Source organism: Mobula hypostoma, chromosome 26 (genome assembly GCF_963921235.1).
Source record: "Mobula hypostoma chromosome 26, sMobHyp1.1, whole genome shotgun sequence".
Taxonomy (NCBI): domain Eukaryota; kingdom Metazoa; phylum Chordata; class Chondrichthyes; order Myliobatiformes; family Myliobatidae; genus Mobula; species Mobula hypostoma.
This window is the reverse complement of record NC_086122.1, coordinates 22,513,623-22,532,286: the sequence shown is the minus strand read 5'-3', so window position 1 is coordinate 22,532,286 and position 18,664 is coordinate 22,513,623. Positions and strand designations below refer to the sequence as shown.

Below are 18,664 nucleotides of genomic sequence, written 5' to 3'. Positions count from 1 at the left end.
AACATCCTTCCTCTCCCAAGGATGAGGTTTTTGGAGATTATGTTGCTGTTTTTGTAGATCTGGGTTTTCACAGAATGGGGTTGCTAGTCCCATACTGGATTCTCGTTCTTTCACAACCAGGCCTGGAACCATCCGTGGCAGAGTTCACTTTATCAAGCAATTCTATATTTCCGCCATCTCTGGGCCAAATCACAAAACATTTCATCATCAAGTATAGTTGAAGCTTTTGAGAGACTGTTAACCATGATCCAGCCTATCAGAAATCAGTGGAGACAGGACACTAGACTTAATTGTAACAAAGATCACTGTATCCCTTCCTAGATAAACACAGTCTTTAAGAAGGTGGACAATTACCTCGTCCACACCAGTCACCTCCAGGACAGCTTGCAGTGGGACTCACACTCCAGCTGAGCATGAAGGATCTGCTATGGAGTGTCCTCACCACCAGCAAAGCAAGTTTTCAGTGCTTGTATGTGAGTTCTTGTACACTTCATATTCTGCGAAATGACTTCAATAGTCTCTTGGAAACAAATCATTTTATTAACTTGTGATCAAATGTGTTTACCTGCAGAGACTTTCCTATGGGGGGCAGATGGTGTTGCAAAATACAACTGGATTGGACATTCTGCTGCACCATCAGTCAATCTTTACAACAACAGGGCAACAACATTTTTAAAATAGATGATTTATTTTTCAAAAATATACATTATTCATTAAAAATTAATACTATCAGGACATGTCTTTATGTTCATTGTGTGAAAAATCGAACTGCACACACTGCATGAGCAAGTGAGGTTTTACTTGCCCCATGTTGTAAACAATGGGCCTGAACCTAGTTTCTTATTACACTGCCTGTTCTCCTTAAACAATGCATCAGTAAAGTACTTGAGAGAACGTAACATAGGGTCCAACCCCTCAATGGCCAATGGAGGTAGAACACTGTTGAGTGGCCAAGCATCAAGTTGGATAAGTCACCGGGACCGGACGGGATGTACCTCAGGCTACTGTGGGAAGCAAGGGAGGAGATTGCTGAGCCTCTGGCAATGATTTTTGCATCATCAATGAGGACGGTAGAGTTTCCGTAGGATTGGAAGGTTGCGGATGTTGTTCCCTTATTCAAGAAAGGGAACAGAGATAGCCCAGGAAATTATAGACCTGTGTGTCTTACTTCAGTGGTTGGTAAGTTGATGGAGAAGATCCTGAGAGGCAGGATTTATCAATATTTGGAGAAGCATAATATGATTAGGAATAGTCAGCATAGCTTTGTCAAAGGCAGGTCATGCCTCACAAGTCTGATTGAATTTTTTGAGGATGTGACTAAATACATTGACGAGGGATGTAGTGTATATGGACTTTATCAAGGTATTTGACAAGATACCCCATGCAAGGCTTATTGAGAAAGTAAGGAGGCATGGGATCCAAGGGGACATTGCTTTGTGGATCCAGAACTGGCTTGCCCATAGAAGGCAAAGAGTGGTTGTAGATGGGTCATATTCTGCATGGAGGCCAGTGACCAGTTGTGTGCCTCAGGGATCTGTTCTGGGAGCCCTACTCTTCGTGATTTTTATAAATGACCTGGTTGAGGAAGTGGAGGGATGGGTTAGTAAATTTGCTGATAACACAAAGATTGGGGGTGTTGTGGATAGTGTGGAGGACTGTCAGTGTCATAAGGGGGGCGTTGATGGTGGACCCAAATGCAAGACAGACACTGAAGTACTAGAAACAGGACTTGGTGAGTCAAGAAAGCAAGAGAAGTGGGGAAGAAAGGATGCTGGGCATTGACACGGACGAGCCTAGGATGCAGGGCCTGGACAAGTAACACGGAACCCGGACAAGGAACTAGGAACAAGGATCCTGGACTAGGGACACAGGACTCCAGAACTAGAGCCCGGACAAGGACCCAGACAAGGGTCTTGGTTGGTATTAGAAACCTGGGTCTTACTTGGAACCAGAATCCGGGTTTATGCTAGGACAAGACATGGCTACAGGTCGTGGCATGGCTACAGGACTGGACGTGAGCCTCCTGGGCAGGACAAGGGAACTCCAGCACCGGACGAGGGAACTCCAGCACCGGGCTGAGTGAGGTACTCTTGGGCTGGACGAGACACATGGACAGGACGAGAACATGAAGCCTTGGCTAGGACTTGGAAGACAGGAATCTCAGAGCCTAGGAGTTGGGAGACAGGAACATGGAACACAGAGCTGGGACCCCTCCTTGGGAGCAGGATGTAGGGCTGGGACTCGTACACAGCACACAGAGCCAGGATCCCCTCCTTGGGAAATGGACCAAGGGCTGGGATTTTTTCTATACACAGAACACTGAACACAAAGAGACAGTTCTCCACTCAGGATAGCGGCAAACAGCCAGACCTACCCAGCAGAGGCAAGGACACAGAGACGGTTCCCAATTCAAGGTAGCGGCAAACGGCCGGACCTACCTAGTGAAGGTGAGGACACAAAGAGACAATTCCATACAACAACAGACTGTTCCTTATCTTGACACAGCAAGGGCCAGTCTTGCTCTGGCGGTTGAACCTGACGGCGTTACAGGTGAGGACGCAGGCAAGGTGGCAGGTAAGGCTTCAGGTAAAGGTTGCAGGGGAGGCTTCAGAAGGAAGGAGAGGGGAAGGGAACAGTCCAGCAAACAATCCCTGGTTTGCAGAGGTATTTATGTGCCAGACCAAAATGAGAATCAGGTGCCTCAATTAAAGCATGGACCCGACCATGACAGTGATAGGATGCAAAACTGGGCTGAGAAATGACAGATGGTGTTCAACCCAGATAAGTGTGAGGTGGTTCATTTTGGTAGGTCAAATATGATGGCAGAATATAGCATTAATGGCAAGACTCTTGGCAGTGTGGAGGATGAGAGGGATCTTGGGGTGCGAGTCCATACAACACTCAAAGCTGCTACGCAGGTTGACTCTGTGGTTAAGAAGGCAAACGGAGCATTGGCCTTCATCAACCATGGGATTTAGTTTAAGAGCTGAGAGGTAATGTTGCAGCTATATAGGACCTTGGTCAGACCCCACTTTGAGTACTGTGCTCAGTTCTGGTTGCCTCACTACAGGAAGGATGTGGAAACCATAGAAAGGGTGCAGAGGAGATTTACAAGGATGTTGCCTGGATTGGGGAGCATGCCTTATGAGAATAGGTTGAGTGATTCAGCCTTTTCTCCTTGGAGTGATGGAGGATGAGAGGTGACCTGATAGAAGTGTACAAGATAATGAGAGGCATTGATCGCGTGGATAGTCAGAGGCTTATTCCCAGGGCTGAAATGACTAGCATGAGTGGGCACAGTTTTAAGGTGCTTGGAAGTAGGTACAGAGGAGCTGTCAGGGGTAAGCTTTTTTTTACACAGAGAGTGGAGAGTGCATGGAATGTCAAAGTAATCCCACAGAATTCTCACTGAAAACGGAGCCAAAAATGAAAGAAAAATATGTGGAGCAACTGCGCCTATCAAGCGGCGGCGTTTTAGTTCTCATCATAAACAGGAGAAAATCTGCAGATGCCGGAAATCCAAGCAACACACAGACAATGGTCGAGGAACAGCATTTATTAGAAAGAGTACAGTCGACGATTCCGGGCGAAACCCTCCTGACCGGCTGTGTTACTCCAGTGAGTTGTTTTATTCTGACGCCGACGGGTAACAAGCCTCTCCCACCCATTTCGCTGAAAACGAAACTTAAATTAATGACGTTCTTCAAGTGTTGGGGCAGGGGACGAGCCAGCTCTTAAAAGGCTCCGAGTCCCGAGCGTTCTTAGACAGCACTGAAGTCCGCAGCATACGCCGGGTGAGTGTTACCCTATTTTGTGCCGGAGTCCGATTTTGCGGTGGGTACATTCCAGAAAGAAACATTTATTGAAGAAAATGTTGATGTAGTTATTCTATGCAGAATACTCCTTCTGCAGGTATCATTGGGAAAATGCGAATAATTTTCGGCTATAGTTTTATTTGAAATTGAGAGCGGGTGCACCATTATATTCATAATATACAATTTTATCGCCACGCTTTACCATTGGTGTTGGGCTAAAACTGACGGCTGGTAGGATTCTCTGCTGCAAAGTTTACCTGGGGAACATGTGAAGTAACAGTTTTATCAGAAAAGAATCACCAAAGATACAGAAACTTAACAGTAGTAAGAAAGTAAAATCCTTAAGACAGAATTCAGAATTGGTGCAGAATTCAGCCATTCGGCCCGTCGAGTTTGCTCCTCCATTGTGCAGACATCCCACCCTGCAAAAACTCATTTCAGGGAGGTAATACCACCGCCCCCCCCCACCCCCGTCGTCTTCCAACGGTGTATGTAATACTTGTGATTCTGTCTAATCTGTAAACCAAGTTGGCATATGCAGAAAATGTGACATTAAAATGTGTACTTATATTATCATGGAGCCTTTTTTTTATTCTATCACAACCTTAAGCAAGTCTAGTGAGTGATTGAGCCAGTGAAGGAGTGGAGCTTTTGAGACTTTGACGCCAAGAGATTCTGGCAGTTTTGGCAGTTGTACTGTGCAATCAAGTCAATCAAGATTTGAATAGATCAGCAGAAAGCAGTTGATAAGACAATCAAGATTTGGATAGTTTAGACTCAGCAGAAAGCAGATGATTGGGCCAATGAGGTCAGGTGACCAAGCAGTTTGAAAAGCCCAAACAAATAGAGGGGTACCTCAAGCGGAGTGGCCAGAGGAAAGCGGCCAGTGAGTGAGTGGGCCAGTGAAGGAGTGGAGCTTTGAGGCTTTGACTCGCGAGGCTTCGACGAGAAGAGGCGGAGGACGAGCTTGCTCCCAGTTAGGCTTTACAATGCCTCCTGAGATGGTGATGTGGCTCTCGTGAGACGTGGCAGTCTTGGGGGAACTACCCTCTCCCACAGAGTCACATCTGCCAGAAGTGCATGTGGCTGGGCGATATGGAAGACCTTGTAAGGAATCTGGAGCAGCAGCTGGATGACCTTCGACTCTTAAGGGAGAATGAGGCAGTCATAGATGAGAGCTACAGGGAGGTAGTCACACCTCGGCTGCTGGAAGCAGGTCGTTGGGTGTCAGTGACAGGGGGGAAAGCGAAGGTGAGCAGACAGGTAGTGCAGAGCACCCCTGTAACCATTCCCCTGGATAATAAGTATACCGTCCTGGGTACTTTTGGCGGGGACGACCGACCAGGGGTGAGCCACGGTGGCAGGGCCTCTGGCACTGAGTCTGACCCTGTGGTGCAGAAAGGTGGGATGGAGAAGAGGAGAGCTGTCATCATTGGGGACTCTATAGTCAGGGGAGCAGACGAGATTTTGTGGACGTGATGTTTTGTTGCCTCCCGGGTGCCAGGGTCCAGGATGTCTCTGACCGGGTGCACGACATCCTGGTACGAGAGGGAAAGCAACCAGAAGTCATGATACATGTTGGTACCAATAACAAAGGCAGGAAAGAGGGATGAGGTCCTGAAGTGTGAGTTTCAGGAACTAGGCAGAAGGCTGAAGAACAGGACCTCAAGGGTGGGGTTCTCAGGGTTGCTGCCAGTGCTACGTGACAGTGATGGTAAGAATTGGAGGAGATGGCAGTTGAATGCATGGCTGAGGAGTTGGGGCAGGGTTTTAGATTTTTGGATCATTGGGATCTCTTCTGGGGAAGGTGGGACCTGTACAGATTGGATGGGTTGCACCTGAAATTGAGGGGGAGCAATATCCTTGCAGGTAGGTTTGCTAGCATGGTTCAGGAGGGTTTAAACTAATTTACAAGGGGGATGGGACCCAGAGGATAGAACAGTGGAAGAATTGCATGGAGTAAAGCCAGTTCTAACATATAGAGAGGCTTTGAGGAAAGAGAAGCAGAATAAATGATGTAAAGGTAGTAAGGTAGAAGGGCTAAAGTGCGTGTACTTCAATGCAAGAAGCATCAGGAACACAGGTGATGAACTGAGAGCTTGGATACATACATAGAATTATGATGTAGTGGCCATTACAGAGATTTGGCTGGCACCAGGGCAGGAATAGGATCTCAAAATTCCTGGATTTCAGTGCTTTAAAAGGGATGGGGGGAGGGGAGAAGGGGTGGCATTACTGGTCAGGGGTACTATTATAACTACAGAAAGGGTGGGTAATGTAGGAGGTCCTCTTTTGAGTCAGTATGGTTGGAAGTCAAGAACAGGAAAGGAGCAGTTACTCTATTGGGAGTATTCTATAGGCCCCCTGGTAGCAGCAGAGATACAGAGTAGCAAATTGGGACGCAGATTTTGGAAAGGTGCAAAAATAACAGTGTTGTTATCATGGGTGACTTTAACTTCCCTAATATTGATTGGCACCTGATTAGTTCCAAGGGTTTAGATGAGGCAGAGTTTGTTAGGTGTGTCCAGGACGGATTCCTGTCACAGTATGTTGACAGGCCGATTAGGGGGAATGCCATACTAGATCTAGTACTAGGTAACGAACCAGGTCAGGACACAGATCTCTCAGTGGGTGAGCATCTGGGGAACAGTGACCACTGCTCTCTGGCCTTTAGCATTATCATGGAAAAGGATAGAATCAGAGAGAACAGGAAAATTTTTAATTGGGGAAGGGCAAATAATGAGGCTATAAGGCTAGAACTTGCGGGTGTGAATTGGGATGATGTTGGTGAGGAAGATAAAGAATGGTAGGGTGAAGGAACCATGGGTGACAAGTGAGGTGGAAAATCTAGTCAGGTGGAAGAAGGCAGCATACATGAGGTTTAGGAAGCAAGAATCAAATGCGTCTATTGAGGAATAAAGGGTAGCAAGAAAGTAGCTTTGAGGGGTTGAGGAGAGCAAGAAGGGGGCATGAGAAGGCCTTGGCGAGTAGGGTAAAGGAAAACCCCAAGGCATTTTTCAATTATGTGAAGAACAAAAGGATGACAGGAGTGAAAGTAGAACCAATTAGAGATAAAGGTGGGAAGATGTGCCGTGGTGTTGGGAGTACATTCGGATTGGAAGGTTGTGACTAGTGGTATCCCACAAGGATCGGTTCTGGGATCTCTACTTTTCGTGATTTTTATTAACGACCTTGATGTGGGGGTAGAAGGGTGAGTTGGCAAGTTTGCAGTTGACACACAGGTTGGTGGTGGTGTAGGTAGTTCAGAGGATTGTCAAAGGTTGCAGAGAGGCATTGGATGCAGAAGTGGGCTGGGAAGTGGCAGATGGAGTTCAACCTGGAGAAGTGTGAGGTGGTACACTTTGGAAGGACAAACTCCAAGGCAGAGTACAAAGTAAATGGCAGGATACTTGGTAGTGTGGAGGAGCAGAAGGATCTGGGGATACATGTCCACAGATCCCTGAAAGTTGCCTCACAGGTAGATAGGGTAGTTAAGAAAGCTTATGGGGTGTTAACTTTCATAAGTTGAGGGATAGAGTTTAAGAGTCGCGATGTAATGATGCAGCTCTATACAACTCTGGTTAGGCCACAGTTGGAGTACTGTGTCCAGTTCTGGTCACCTCACTATAGGAAGGATGTGGAAGCATTGGAAAGGGTACAGAGGAGATTTACCAGGATGCTGCCTGGTTTAGAAAGTATGCATTATGATCAGAGATTAAGGGAGCTAGGGCTTTACTCTTTGGAGAGAAGGAGGATGAGAGGAGACATGATAGAGGTGTACAAGATAATAAGAGGAATAGATAGTGGATAGCCAGCGCCTCTTCCCCAGGGCACCACTGCTCAATACAAGAGGACATGGCTTTAAAGTAAGGGGTGGGAAGTTCAAGGGGCATACTAGAGGAAGGATTTTTACTCAGAGTGGTTGGTGTGTGGAATGCACTGCCTGAGTCAGTGGTGGAGGCAGATACACTAGTGAAATTTAAGAGCCTACTAGACAGCTGTATGGAGGAATTTAAGGTGGGGGTTTATATGGGAGGTAGGGTTTGAGGGTCGGCACAACATTGTGGGCCGAAGGACCTGTACTGTGCTGTACTATTCTATGTTCTACATACAGGGAGTTTGGCCTCATCACGTAGGACATCAATAGAGTAGCTCCTTAACAGCTAGCCAGCTAGTTTAAATAACGTTAGCTATACTAATGACACCTGTTAAACTCACCTCAACATGTCTTTTACATTTTAACCCACCATGGGCAATAGAAAAGTCACTGTTGCAATAGTACAGCGAGCAACACTGTCATTATTTTTGAGGTCGACTGTAAAGCCCGCTCACAGAGAAAACTGATTGGTCTACTTAGCACGAAGAGAGACCAATCAGGATGCTCACTCTCGCGCTCCCTCTCTCTCTCTCAAAAAAAATCAATTTCCGGGATATTGTATATAATCTCCCTGCATCAGGGAGCTGCTATCAATATGAGGGAGACTCCCGGAACTTCTAGGAGAGGTGGGATGTCTGCATTGTGTCATGGCTAATTATTATCCCTCTCAGCTCCATTGTTCTCTCTGCCTTCTCCTCGTGACCTTTGACGCCCTGACTAATCAAGATCCTATCAATATCGGTTTCAAGTATACCCAACAGCTTGGCCTCCAGAACCATCATTTCCTTAAATGAGTGCAGCTATCCCCATTTGTTCAAGAGCCAGATGGTTGAGGGGTAGTTACTGTTCTTGACCCTGATGGTGCGAGTCCTGAGGCTCCTGTACCTTCTACCTGAGAAGGGAGGTTGGCCTGGGGGGGAGGCGGGTGAGGATCTTTGATGAGGGATGCTGCTTTTCTACAGCAACCTTTCATGTAGATGTGTTCAATGGATGGGAGGGGTTTTACCCATGATGTACTGGGCAGAATCCACTATCTTTTGTAGGATTTTCCACACCGAGACATCGGTGTTCCCATCCCTGGCCGCAATGCAGCCAGTCAGCACACTTTCCACCACACATCCAAGGAAGTTTGTCAAGGTTATTGACGGCATGTCAAACCTCTGCAGACTCCTGAGGAGGCAGAGGAGTTGTTGTGCTTTCTTCCCAATAACTTTTTATATGATGGGTTGAAGGTAGGTCCTCTGAGATAGTGACAGCCAGGAATTTAAAATTACTGACCCTGTCCTCCTCTGATCCACCAAGGATTACTGGCTCATGGACCTCTGGTTTCCCTCTCCTGAAGCCCTACAATGGGTCACTGAGTGAGAGGTTGCTATTACACCACTCAGGCAAGTTTTCAATCTCCCTCCTGTGTGTTGTTTCATCACCCCCTTTGATACAGCCCACAACTGTGGTGTCATCAGCAAACTTGTATATGGTGTCAGAGCTGTACTTGGCCACACAATCATAGGTGTAAAGTGAGTAGAGCAGGGGGCTAAGCACACATCCCTGCGGTGCTACTGTGCTGATGGAGATTGCAGAGGAGATGTGTTTGCCAAACTGAACTAATGGGTGTCTACAAGTGAGGAAATCCAGGATCCAATTGCAAAAGTGGGTATTGAGGTCCAGGTCTTAGAGTTTGCTGATTAGTTTTGAGGAGATGATGGTGTGAAGCAACACCAATTTATGACAGCTCTCAATGATGTAGAGGAGGCGGTATCAGGAGCTCTGGACACAGTAGACAACCCCAGTTGACTTGCAGGTGAAGTGTTGCCTGACTCGGAAGGACTGTTAGGGGCCCTGAATGGAGGTGAAGTTGAGATGAATTGGCACGTTTATGTGTGTGTGGTGGGCAGGGGAGGAATTAGTGGGGAGGGGTGAATGGATAAGGGAATCATGGTGGTAGCGAGCACGATGGAAAGCGGTGGGGAGGGCAGGTAAAGATATGTTTATTGGTAGGATCCCTTTAAAGTTCAATGAATTTTATTATCAAAGTACATATATGCCGTCATCTACAACCCTGAGATTCATTTTCCTGTGTGCGGAACTCAGCAAAGCTATAGAATGATAACTATAACAGAATCAATGAATGATTAACCAGAGTGCAGACGACAACAAACTGCGCAAATGCAAATATAAATAAATAGCAATAAATAACAAGAACATGAGATAAAGAGTCCTTGAAAGTGAGATCATTGGTTGTAGGAACATTTCAATGATGAGTAAGGTAGTGTCGTTATCCCCTTCTTTTCAAGAGCCTGATAGCTTGAGCGGTAGTAACTTTTCTTGAATCCGCTAACACGAGTCCTGAGGCCTTTGTACCTTCTACCTGATGGCAGCAGCGAGAAAAGAACGTGACCAGGAGGAACTCAGCAGGTCAGGTATTACTATGTTAAAATAACCGTGCCACAGTAAAAGTGTAAATGCATGTGGCAAAGTATAATTTTCATACGTACCCGATGAGGGAGAATTTTGGGGTCCTGAGGTTAAGACTGGGAGGTGTTAGTCAAAGCCGAGACAGTAAGTTATAGATTTTTATCCCGCTCCAGCTCCCATCCGAGAACCCGGTGCAGTATTAGAGATTCACTACTGATCCACTGCTGGACACGTCGCCTTTCAAATTTGAAATTGAACGTGAGTTCTCTCAACTTTTGAATTCTCTCATTGCTTTCTATCAAAGAGAATGTAAGTACAGGATGATACAAAATGCTGGAGGAACTGAGTAGTTCTTGTTGGAGGGGGAGGGATGGAGCCAAGAGCTGGAAAGTTGATTGGCAAAAGGGATACAAGGCTGGAGAAGGGAGAGGGTCATGGGATGGGAAGCGTAGGGAGAAAGAAAGGGGGAGGGGAGCCCAGAGGATGGCAAGCAGGCAAGGAATTGTAGTGAGAGGGATAGAGGGAGAAAAAGGTGGGGGGGGGGGAGAGGAATAATAAATAAATAAATAAACAAATAAATAAGGGATGGGGTACGAAGGGGAGGAGGGGCATTAACGGATGTTAGAGAAGTCAATATTCATGCCATCAGGTTGGAGGCTACCCAGACGGGAATATAAGATGTTGTTCCTCCAACCTGAGTGTGGCTTCATCTTGACAGTGGAGGCAGCCATGGATAGACATATCAGAATGGGAATGGGACGTGGAATTAAAATGTGTGGCCTCTGGGAGATCCTGCTTTCCTGGTGGACAGAGCGTAGGTGTTCAGCAAAACGGTCTCCCAGCCTGCGTTGGTGTCATCGCAGAGCAATGTGTGGTTAAGTGCCTTGCTCAAGGACACAACACGCTGCCTCAGCTGAGGCTCGAACTAGCAACCTTCAGATCACTAGACCGATGCCTTATCCACTTGGCCTCACCCCAACACGTGGTGCACTTTAAGGTTGGAGGTTACCCAGACAGAACATGAGGTCTGCTCCCCCAACGCGAGAATGGCCTCATTGTGGCAGTAGAGGAGGCCATGGGCCGACATGTTGGAAAGGAAGTGAGGATTGGAATTAAAAGGGTTGGGCACCAGGAAATGCTGCTTGTTGCAGATGGAGTGAAGCTGCCCGTCAAAGATGTCCCCCAAGCCAAAGGGTTCACAGGTGAAGTGTTGCCTCACCTATATGGACTGTGGGTGGCAGAGGTGAGGAATGGGGTGAATGGACATGTATAGCACTTACACTGCTTGCGGGGATAAGTGTAAGGGGAGAGTTAATGGGGAGGGACAAATGGACAAAGAGAATCACAGAGAGAGAGAGACCGATTCCTGAGGAAAGCAAAAAGTTGGGGTGGGGGATTGAAGAAATGTGCTCGGTGGTCGGATGCTGTGAAGATGGCGGGAGTTGTGGAGAATGATGTGCTGGATGCAGGGGCTCATGGGGTGGTAGGTACGTGTATGTGTGCCTTTACAGGGCCTGTGTCTCAGTGTCGTGCTGAACGTACACACTCCTTATCTAATGGCGTTATAAATCTTGTTTTGGTGAGCACATCGCTGTTTGTGGTAGGCCCATGTGTGTCATAACATGACAATGCCACAACACTTCAATGCGTGTATCGCATTATTTGTAGAAACTCTCTGTAAATGCAACTCAAAACAAAATATTTGTTGTAAAACACGTCATATTTCTATTTACAGAATGGGCTTCCTGCTACTGTTGGGGGCAGGAACTGGAGCCGGTGAGTGAAATCAGTGTGTCAGTGTGCTAATAGTGTGGGAGTGGTCATTGTTGGGTTGGATCAGCTAAATTGCACTGAGCAGTGACACAGGACAGCATGGAGACCCTCTTATTTCTAGTTGGAGCTTGAGTAGATGGGCAGAGTCCTTCATAATTACTGAACCACAGCTGTTCCTTCACTGGTTGCTCGGAGTTGAAACTCCTTAACCAATGTTGGCAGATGCAGCTTCTCACAGCAGTCAAGTCAAATTTGTTGACGTTTAACTGCACCATCAAATGAGACAATATTTCTCCGGACCAGGGTTTAAAGCACAGTAGTGCACCTTACAATAACTAAGGAAAGTAAGAATTAAATCTACAAATGAATTGCGCACAGATAAACCAAGTAAAGTGCATAATTTAAGCAACACACGTAAAGGTTGCTGGTGAACACAGCAGGCCAGGCAGCATCTCTAGGAAGAAGTATAATCGACGTTTTGGGCAGAGACCCTTTGTCCTGACTTTTATGTGTGTGGCTTGAAATTCCAGCATCTGCAGATTTCCTCGTGTTTGCATGCATAATTTAAGTACTGTAGAGTAGAGTACAAAACCAAGATTAGGCACAATTTCTGGGGCTCCTGGATCTCCAAGTGACAAGAGGCTACTGGCTGAGTGAGGGCCCAGGAAGTTACAATTTCTCAGTCTCATTTTGGGACTGTGGCTAGGAGAGAACATGAGGAGTTTAGGACACCACAACGGGTTATAGTTGGGCAATTATGAAAGGTGTTGAGGGATGTTCTGTTGGTCATGATAAAAAAAATGTGGAAGAGATGACAAAACTCAACCTAACCTGCATGAAAAATTCTTTTAGAAGAGCTGGCATAACCAAGATTAACATTAGTATTGTTCGTCAGACAAACATCGAAACATACAGAGAAATGTGCCATTCTGTGTCAAATAAAATCAGAAAGAATCGTGCTGGGCAGTCTGGAAGATTTGCCACGCTTCCAAAGCCAACATGCTGTGCCCACAACTTAGTAACTGTAACTATACAATTCTGGAATGTGCGCAGAAACTGGAGAACACAAAATAAACTTACACGGTCATGGGGTGAACGCACAAACGCCTGACTTACAGTAGAAGGAATCGAGCCCCCATCTTACAGGTGGCAATGTAAAGCAATTGGGGTAACCACCACCCGACTATGCCACCCTCAAAATAGTTAGCAAGAGCAGTTCTGAAAGTTTGGGCACCACAGTGAGTGGAGATGCTGCCTCACAGCTGCAGCGATATGGGGTTCAAGTCCTGAACTCCGAACTGCGGTTTGCATGTTGTCCTTCTGTTGGCGTGAATTTCCTCTGGATGCAACTGTAGCTTCCAAAATCACCGAGGTCACAGAAGTTGATTGATTAATTGGTTGCTATCGATTTCCCCTAGTGTGTGGGTGAGTGGTAAAATCTAGGAGGAGTCTAGGGTCATGTGACAAAAATAAAAAGGGATTAATGTTAAGTGGGTGTGTGATGGTCAGCATGGACTCATTGGGACAAAGAGGTTGTGTATGACTCTGTGACACTAATTTGATTTTGTTTCCCCAACTGTTGCTCGGGGAGTGTGTCAATGTCTCCTCAGTATCTCCACACTACACAATCTCTCAGTACTTATCTGAACATGGCCCATTGAGGGGAGTACAGAGTCCAGGGAGGGAGCCCTTCAGGTAGTGAGCTGAGGTATTGGATACTGTTTGTAGTGTACCCCTCAGCTTTATGCCATCCGCATTGTAGATCTAACCACATTCAAATAACGCCCAGGTGAATAATGAAGAGCTGTCTGACCCAGTGTTAAATTGCCTGTCTATACCTTTCATAGAAATAATGTTGTACAGGTGCCTGTATGTTTTTTGTTTAGTGTATTAAAGTTCCTGTTTGGATGCACTCTGTTCAAATGGAGCTGTTTCCTCTTTTAGTGGCTGCAGTTGCTGCACTCCCTGCAGTTCTGGGGGCAGTGGGCTTCACAAGTACTGGAATAGCGGCTGGTACCATTGCAGCAAAAATGATGAGCGGGGCAGCTGTGGCCAATGGAGGAGGTGTTGCAGCTGGAAGTACCGTGGCTGTCCTTCAGTCCATTGGTAATGTTGACTGATAAACCAATGAGAATTTCACAAACTTCCTTAAATCTTTCATACTGACACTTTCCCTCGAGAGGCATAGAATACCACAGCACAGAAACATGCTCTTCAACCCATCTAGTCCCTGCGAAACTGGTTTTCTGCTAATCCAATCAAACCGCACCAAGACCACAGGCCTCCATACCCTTCTCATCTATGTACCTATCCAAATATCTCTTAAATGTTAGAATTGAATTAGCATCTACCATTTTCCTGGCAGCTTGTTCCACACGTACCTCATCCTCAGAGTGAAGAAGTTCCTCCTCCGATTACCCTTTTAAATAGTTCACCTTTCACCCTATCACGTCTAGTTCTAGTCTCACAGAACCAGCAGGGAAAAATCGTGCAAGCATTCTCCCTATCTATACCCTCATAATTTTGTATACGTCTATAAGTCTCCCCTTGCTCTCCTGTGTTCTACGTTGGGTTGGATCAGGTCATTCGCACAGATCAGCGACAGATATAACTGAACGTAGATGATCTTTTATTGGTTGGAGCTTGAGAAGATAAGCTGAATCGTTTGTGTCTATGGAACAACTGCTACTCCTTCATTGGTTGGAAACTGGAATTCCTCAAGCAATGTTGGCAGATGCCCTCTTGTTCTTCTAGTGATCCAGGATAAAGCCAGAAATTTGAGGACATCTGGATCAGTGAGTGACGAGGCCACTGGCTAGGTGAGAGCCCTGCAGGGAACAGATCTCAGTCTCAATTTGGGACTGTGGATGGGACAGAGAATGAGGGGTTTAGGACAGCACAAGGGGGTGGATTTGAGCGATAATGAAAAGCTATGTGTTGGGGGGAGTGACGCTGTCATCATAAAAAGATGTGGAAGAAATAACACAACTCAATCCGGCCAGAATGTAAAGCCTGCATGAAAACATTTTCTTTTAAAGAATCAGTATTATTCAGATTATTGTAGCTAAATGAATGTATGGACAAATACAGACTTTTCAAGTTAAATTGCTGAGAAATGTTTCCCCTTTGCATATGATGCACATTCTGTCACCACTTTGTTCGGTACACCCATACACCCGTTCGTAAATGCAAATATGTAATCAGCCAATCCTGTGGCCGCAACTCAATGCATTGGAGCACGTAGACATGTCCAAGAGAATCAGTGGATGTTCAGACCAAACATCAGAATGGGGAAGAAATGTTGTCTAATTAACTTTGACTGTGGAATGATTGTTGGTGCCAGATGGGGTGGTTTGAGTATTTCAGAAACTGCTGATTTTCTAGGACTTCCACGCACCTGTGTTTACAGAGAATGGTGCAGGAAAGAACAAATAGATCCTGCAAGCAGCTGTTCTGTAGGTGAAAACGCCTTATTTGTGTAAAAGTTCACACAAGACTGGTTCAAGCTGACAGGAAATTGACAGTAACTCAAATAACCAGACATTACAACTATGATGTGTAGAGAGCATCTCTGAATGCACAACATGTCAAACCTTGACGCGGATGGGCTGCAGCAGCAGAAGACCATGAACATACACTGTAGCCACTTTATTAGGTACAGGAGGTATCTAATAAAGTGGCCACTTAGTGTATGTACAGGATCCTGCTAAAGACAGATTAGTATTTGTCCTTTTCATGGGAAATGAAACTAGGCAGATGATGGACATGTTAATGGGGAAACACTTTGGGAACATGACTATAACCCTAAGTCTCAAGGTCTCTATGGGAGGGATTAAGGTTGGGTTTTGATTTTGAATTGGGACAAGAATGTTTATTCCCCATCTCCACTAATCCCATTTGCCTACATTATTGAGCATTATCCTGAGGGACAATGAGCAGTGAAGCATCCATTACATCCTTGTTTTCCATCACTGGTTCATTGAGTTGTAATTCATAACCTTTTAACATCTGGATGGAATTTTCTTTACCTGTCTGTCTGAATGTCTCTTAACGTAGTGATTGATTCTTACTGCAACACCTCTTCTAGCAGTAGGTTGTAGATATCAAACACTCTCAAACTTTACCTGCAAATCCACTTTAAAAACTCCACCCTCTCTTCCTAAACCTACGCCTTATTTTTGATACCCCTACCATGTTCCATGAATTGTACCTAAGCAGCTCGGAATAAGGTGTTGATTGTTAATAATTTCAGAGTGTCTCAGTTTGTTTATCATTTATTAATAATTGTGTTTTTTTTCCTTTATAGGAGCAGCAGGACTGTCTACTGCTGCTAATGCAGCCTTGGGGACTGCAGGTGCTGTGGTTGGTGCAATCTTAGGGCGCTGAAGAAAAAAATAACCTTGAAAAAATTTAAAACAAATGACAATCATTCCTAGATTCTGAACCTGCGGAAAAAACTGTAATTGAAAATTCATTAAACTTGTATTATCAGTAATTGGTTATTATTGTCCTATGTACTGCAATATAGTAAGAACCTTTCTGTAGAACATGGTGGACTTTAGGGTTATAGGAAAAAGTTGGGAAGGTGGATTCCACTGATTTCACTGATGATGACACATGATTTGGGGAACCACGTGGCCTTTACCAACTCTCATTGCTTCTACTTTTTATCATACAGGAGGTTAGCCCCAGCAATAGGATAATATTTTCCCTGAAATCTATCACAATGAGCTGACTGTAAGGCATTCAGTGCTATTCTCCTGGCTAAGTATCTTGGTACAGAGGAGATTTACTAAAATGTTGCCTGGGTTTCATCTCCTAAGTTACAAAGAAATGTTGAACAAGTTAGGTCTTTATTCTTTGGATTGTAGAAGGTTGAGGGGGGACTTGATAGAGGTATTCAAAATTATGAGGGGAATAGATAGAGTTGACGAGGATAGGCTTTTTCCATTGAGAGTGGGGGAGATTCAAACAAGAGGACATAAGTTGAGAGTTAAAGGGCAAAAGTTTAGGGGTAACATGAGGAACTTCTTTACTGAGAGAGTGGTAGCTGTGTGGAATGAGCTTCCAGCAGAAGTGGTTGAGGCAGGTTCGATGTTGTCATTTAAAGTTAAATTGGATAGCTATATGGACAGGAAAGGAATGGAGGGTTATGGGCTGAATGCAGGTCGGTGGGACTAGGAGAGAGTAAGAGTCCAGCACAGACTAGAAGGGCCGAGATGGCCTGTTTCCATGCTGTAATTGTTATATGATTATTTTAAATAAAATTTTAGATATTATTGGTCATATTTCTTTGAACACCTTAGAAACATATGGAAAAAAAACTTTAGATTTGTAGCTTTTGTATAAAGCTGTATTACTATTGCTTGAACTAAAGATTTGAGAACAATCAGAAATATTTTTTAAAATATTTAATTTTCTTTATCAGAGATTAGATCCTAAATGCCCAGACTTTGGGATTTAAGGCACACCTTTGCCTTAAATATCCGGTCATCTGCATTATACCTGTGCTGGTTTTTTCCAGTCATTTGCTCTCCTTAGTCAATCTCAGCAGAATGCTGGTATACATTTTATTCCAAAAATATATTTTATGCATAAAATGTCCACTAATACAATTGGGACATGTTATTATCTACATTTACTTTACCAACTTATTCCCCAACTCAAGCCCTTCAACCTTATGGGCGTAGGCCGCCAACAGCAGCTAACCAGAGTCCTCTGTCCTGAACCAAACTTTCAAAATCTTTCCAGGTGTAGCACAGCTTCAAACATCCTTCCTCTCCCAAGGATGGGGTTTTTGGAGATTGTGCTGCCATTTTTGTAGATCTGGGTTTTCACAGAATGGGGTTGCTAGCCCCATACTCGATTCTCGTCCTTTCACAACCAGGCCTGGGACCATCCGTGGCAGAGTTCACTTTATCAAGCAATTCTATATTTCTGCCATCTCTAGGCCAAATCACAAAACTTTTCATCATCAAGTATTGTTGAAGCTTTTGAGAGACTGTTAACCGTGATCCAGCCTATCAGAAATCAGTGGAGACAGGACACTAGACTTAATTGTAACAAAGACCACTGTATCCCTTCCTAGATAAACACAGTCTTTAAGAAGGTGGACAATTACCTCGTCCACACCAGTCACCTCTAGGACAGCTTGCAGTGGGACTGACACTCCAGCTGAGCATGAAGGATCTGCTATGGAGTGTCCTCACCACCAGCAAAGCAAGTTTTCAGTGCTTGTATGTGAGTTCTTGTACACTTCATATTTTGCAAAATGTCTCTTGGAAACAAATCATTTTATTAACTTGTGATCAAATGTGTTTACCTGCAGAGACTTTCCAATGGGGGGCAGATGGTGTGGCAAAATACAACTGGATTGGACATTCTGCTGCACCATCAGTCAATCTTTACAACAACAGAGCAACAACATTTTTAAAATAGATGATTTATTTTTCAAAAATATACATTATTCATTAAAAATTAATACAATCAGGACATGACTTTATGTTCATTGTGTGAAAAATCGAACTGCACACACTGCATGAGCAAGTGAGGTTTTACTTGCCCCATGTTGCAAACAATGGGCCTGAACCTAGTTTCTTATTACACTGCCTGTTCTCCTTAAACAATGCATCAGTAACATTCTTGAGAGAATGTAACACAGGGTCCAACCCCGCAATGGCCAATGGAGGTAGAACGCTGTTGGGTGGTCTTTCCCCAGAGTCATGGGCTGCACCAAGTTTCAGTGTGTCCCCTTGCATTCCCTCATGTACATCTCCTTACACAG

General features: G+C 45.0%; 1 protein-coding gene across 4 annotated transcripts; it reads left to right on the top strand.

The window, feature by feature from the left end:
• Window positions 1-3,534: 3,534 nt before the first annotated feature.
• LOC134338132 (interferon alpha-inducible protein 27-like protein 2A) lies at window positions 3,535-16,375 on the top strand. 4 transcript variants are annotated; one of them, XM_063033689.1, is made up of 5 exons: window positions 3,535-3,794; window positions 9,989-10,107; window positions 11,843-11,883; window positions 13,825-13,986; window positions 16,187-16,375. In XM_063033689.1, exons 2-5 carry the CDS (start codon window positions 10,064-10,066, stop codon window positions 16,264-16,266), a joined length of 327 nt encoding a protein of 108 aa, XP_062889759.1. In that variant the 5' UTR covers window positions 3,535-3,794; window positions 9,989-10,063; the 3' UTR covers window positions 16,267-16,375. The 4 variants fall into 4 exon arrangements, with proteins under 4 accessions (XP_062889759.1, XP_062889762.1, XP_062889760.1 ...); XM_063033690.1 differs by lacking the exon at window positions 9,989-10,107 and adding an exon at window positions 10,281-10,365 and having other exon boundaries at window positions 3,552-3,794; XM_063033691.1 differs by lacking the exon at window positions 3,535-3,794 and adding an exon at window positions 10,281-10,365 and having other exon boundaries at window positions 10,002-10,107.
• Window positions 16,376-18,664: the final 2,289 nt, after the last annotated feature.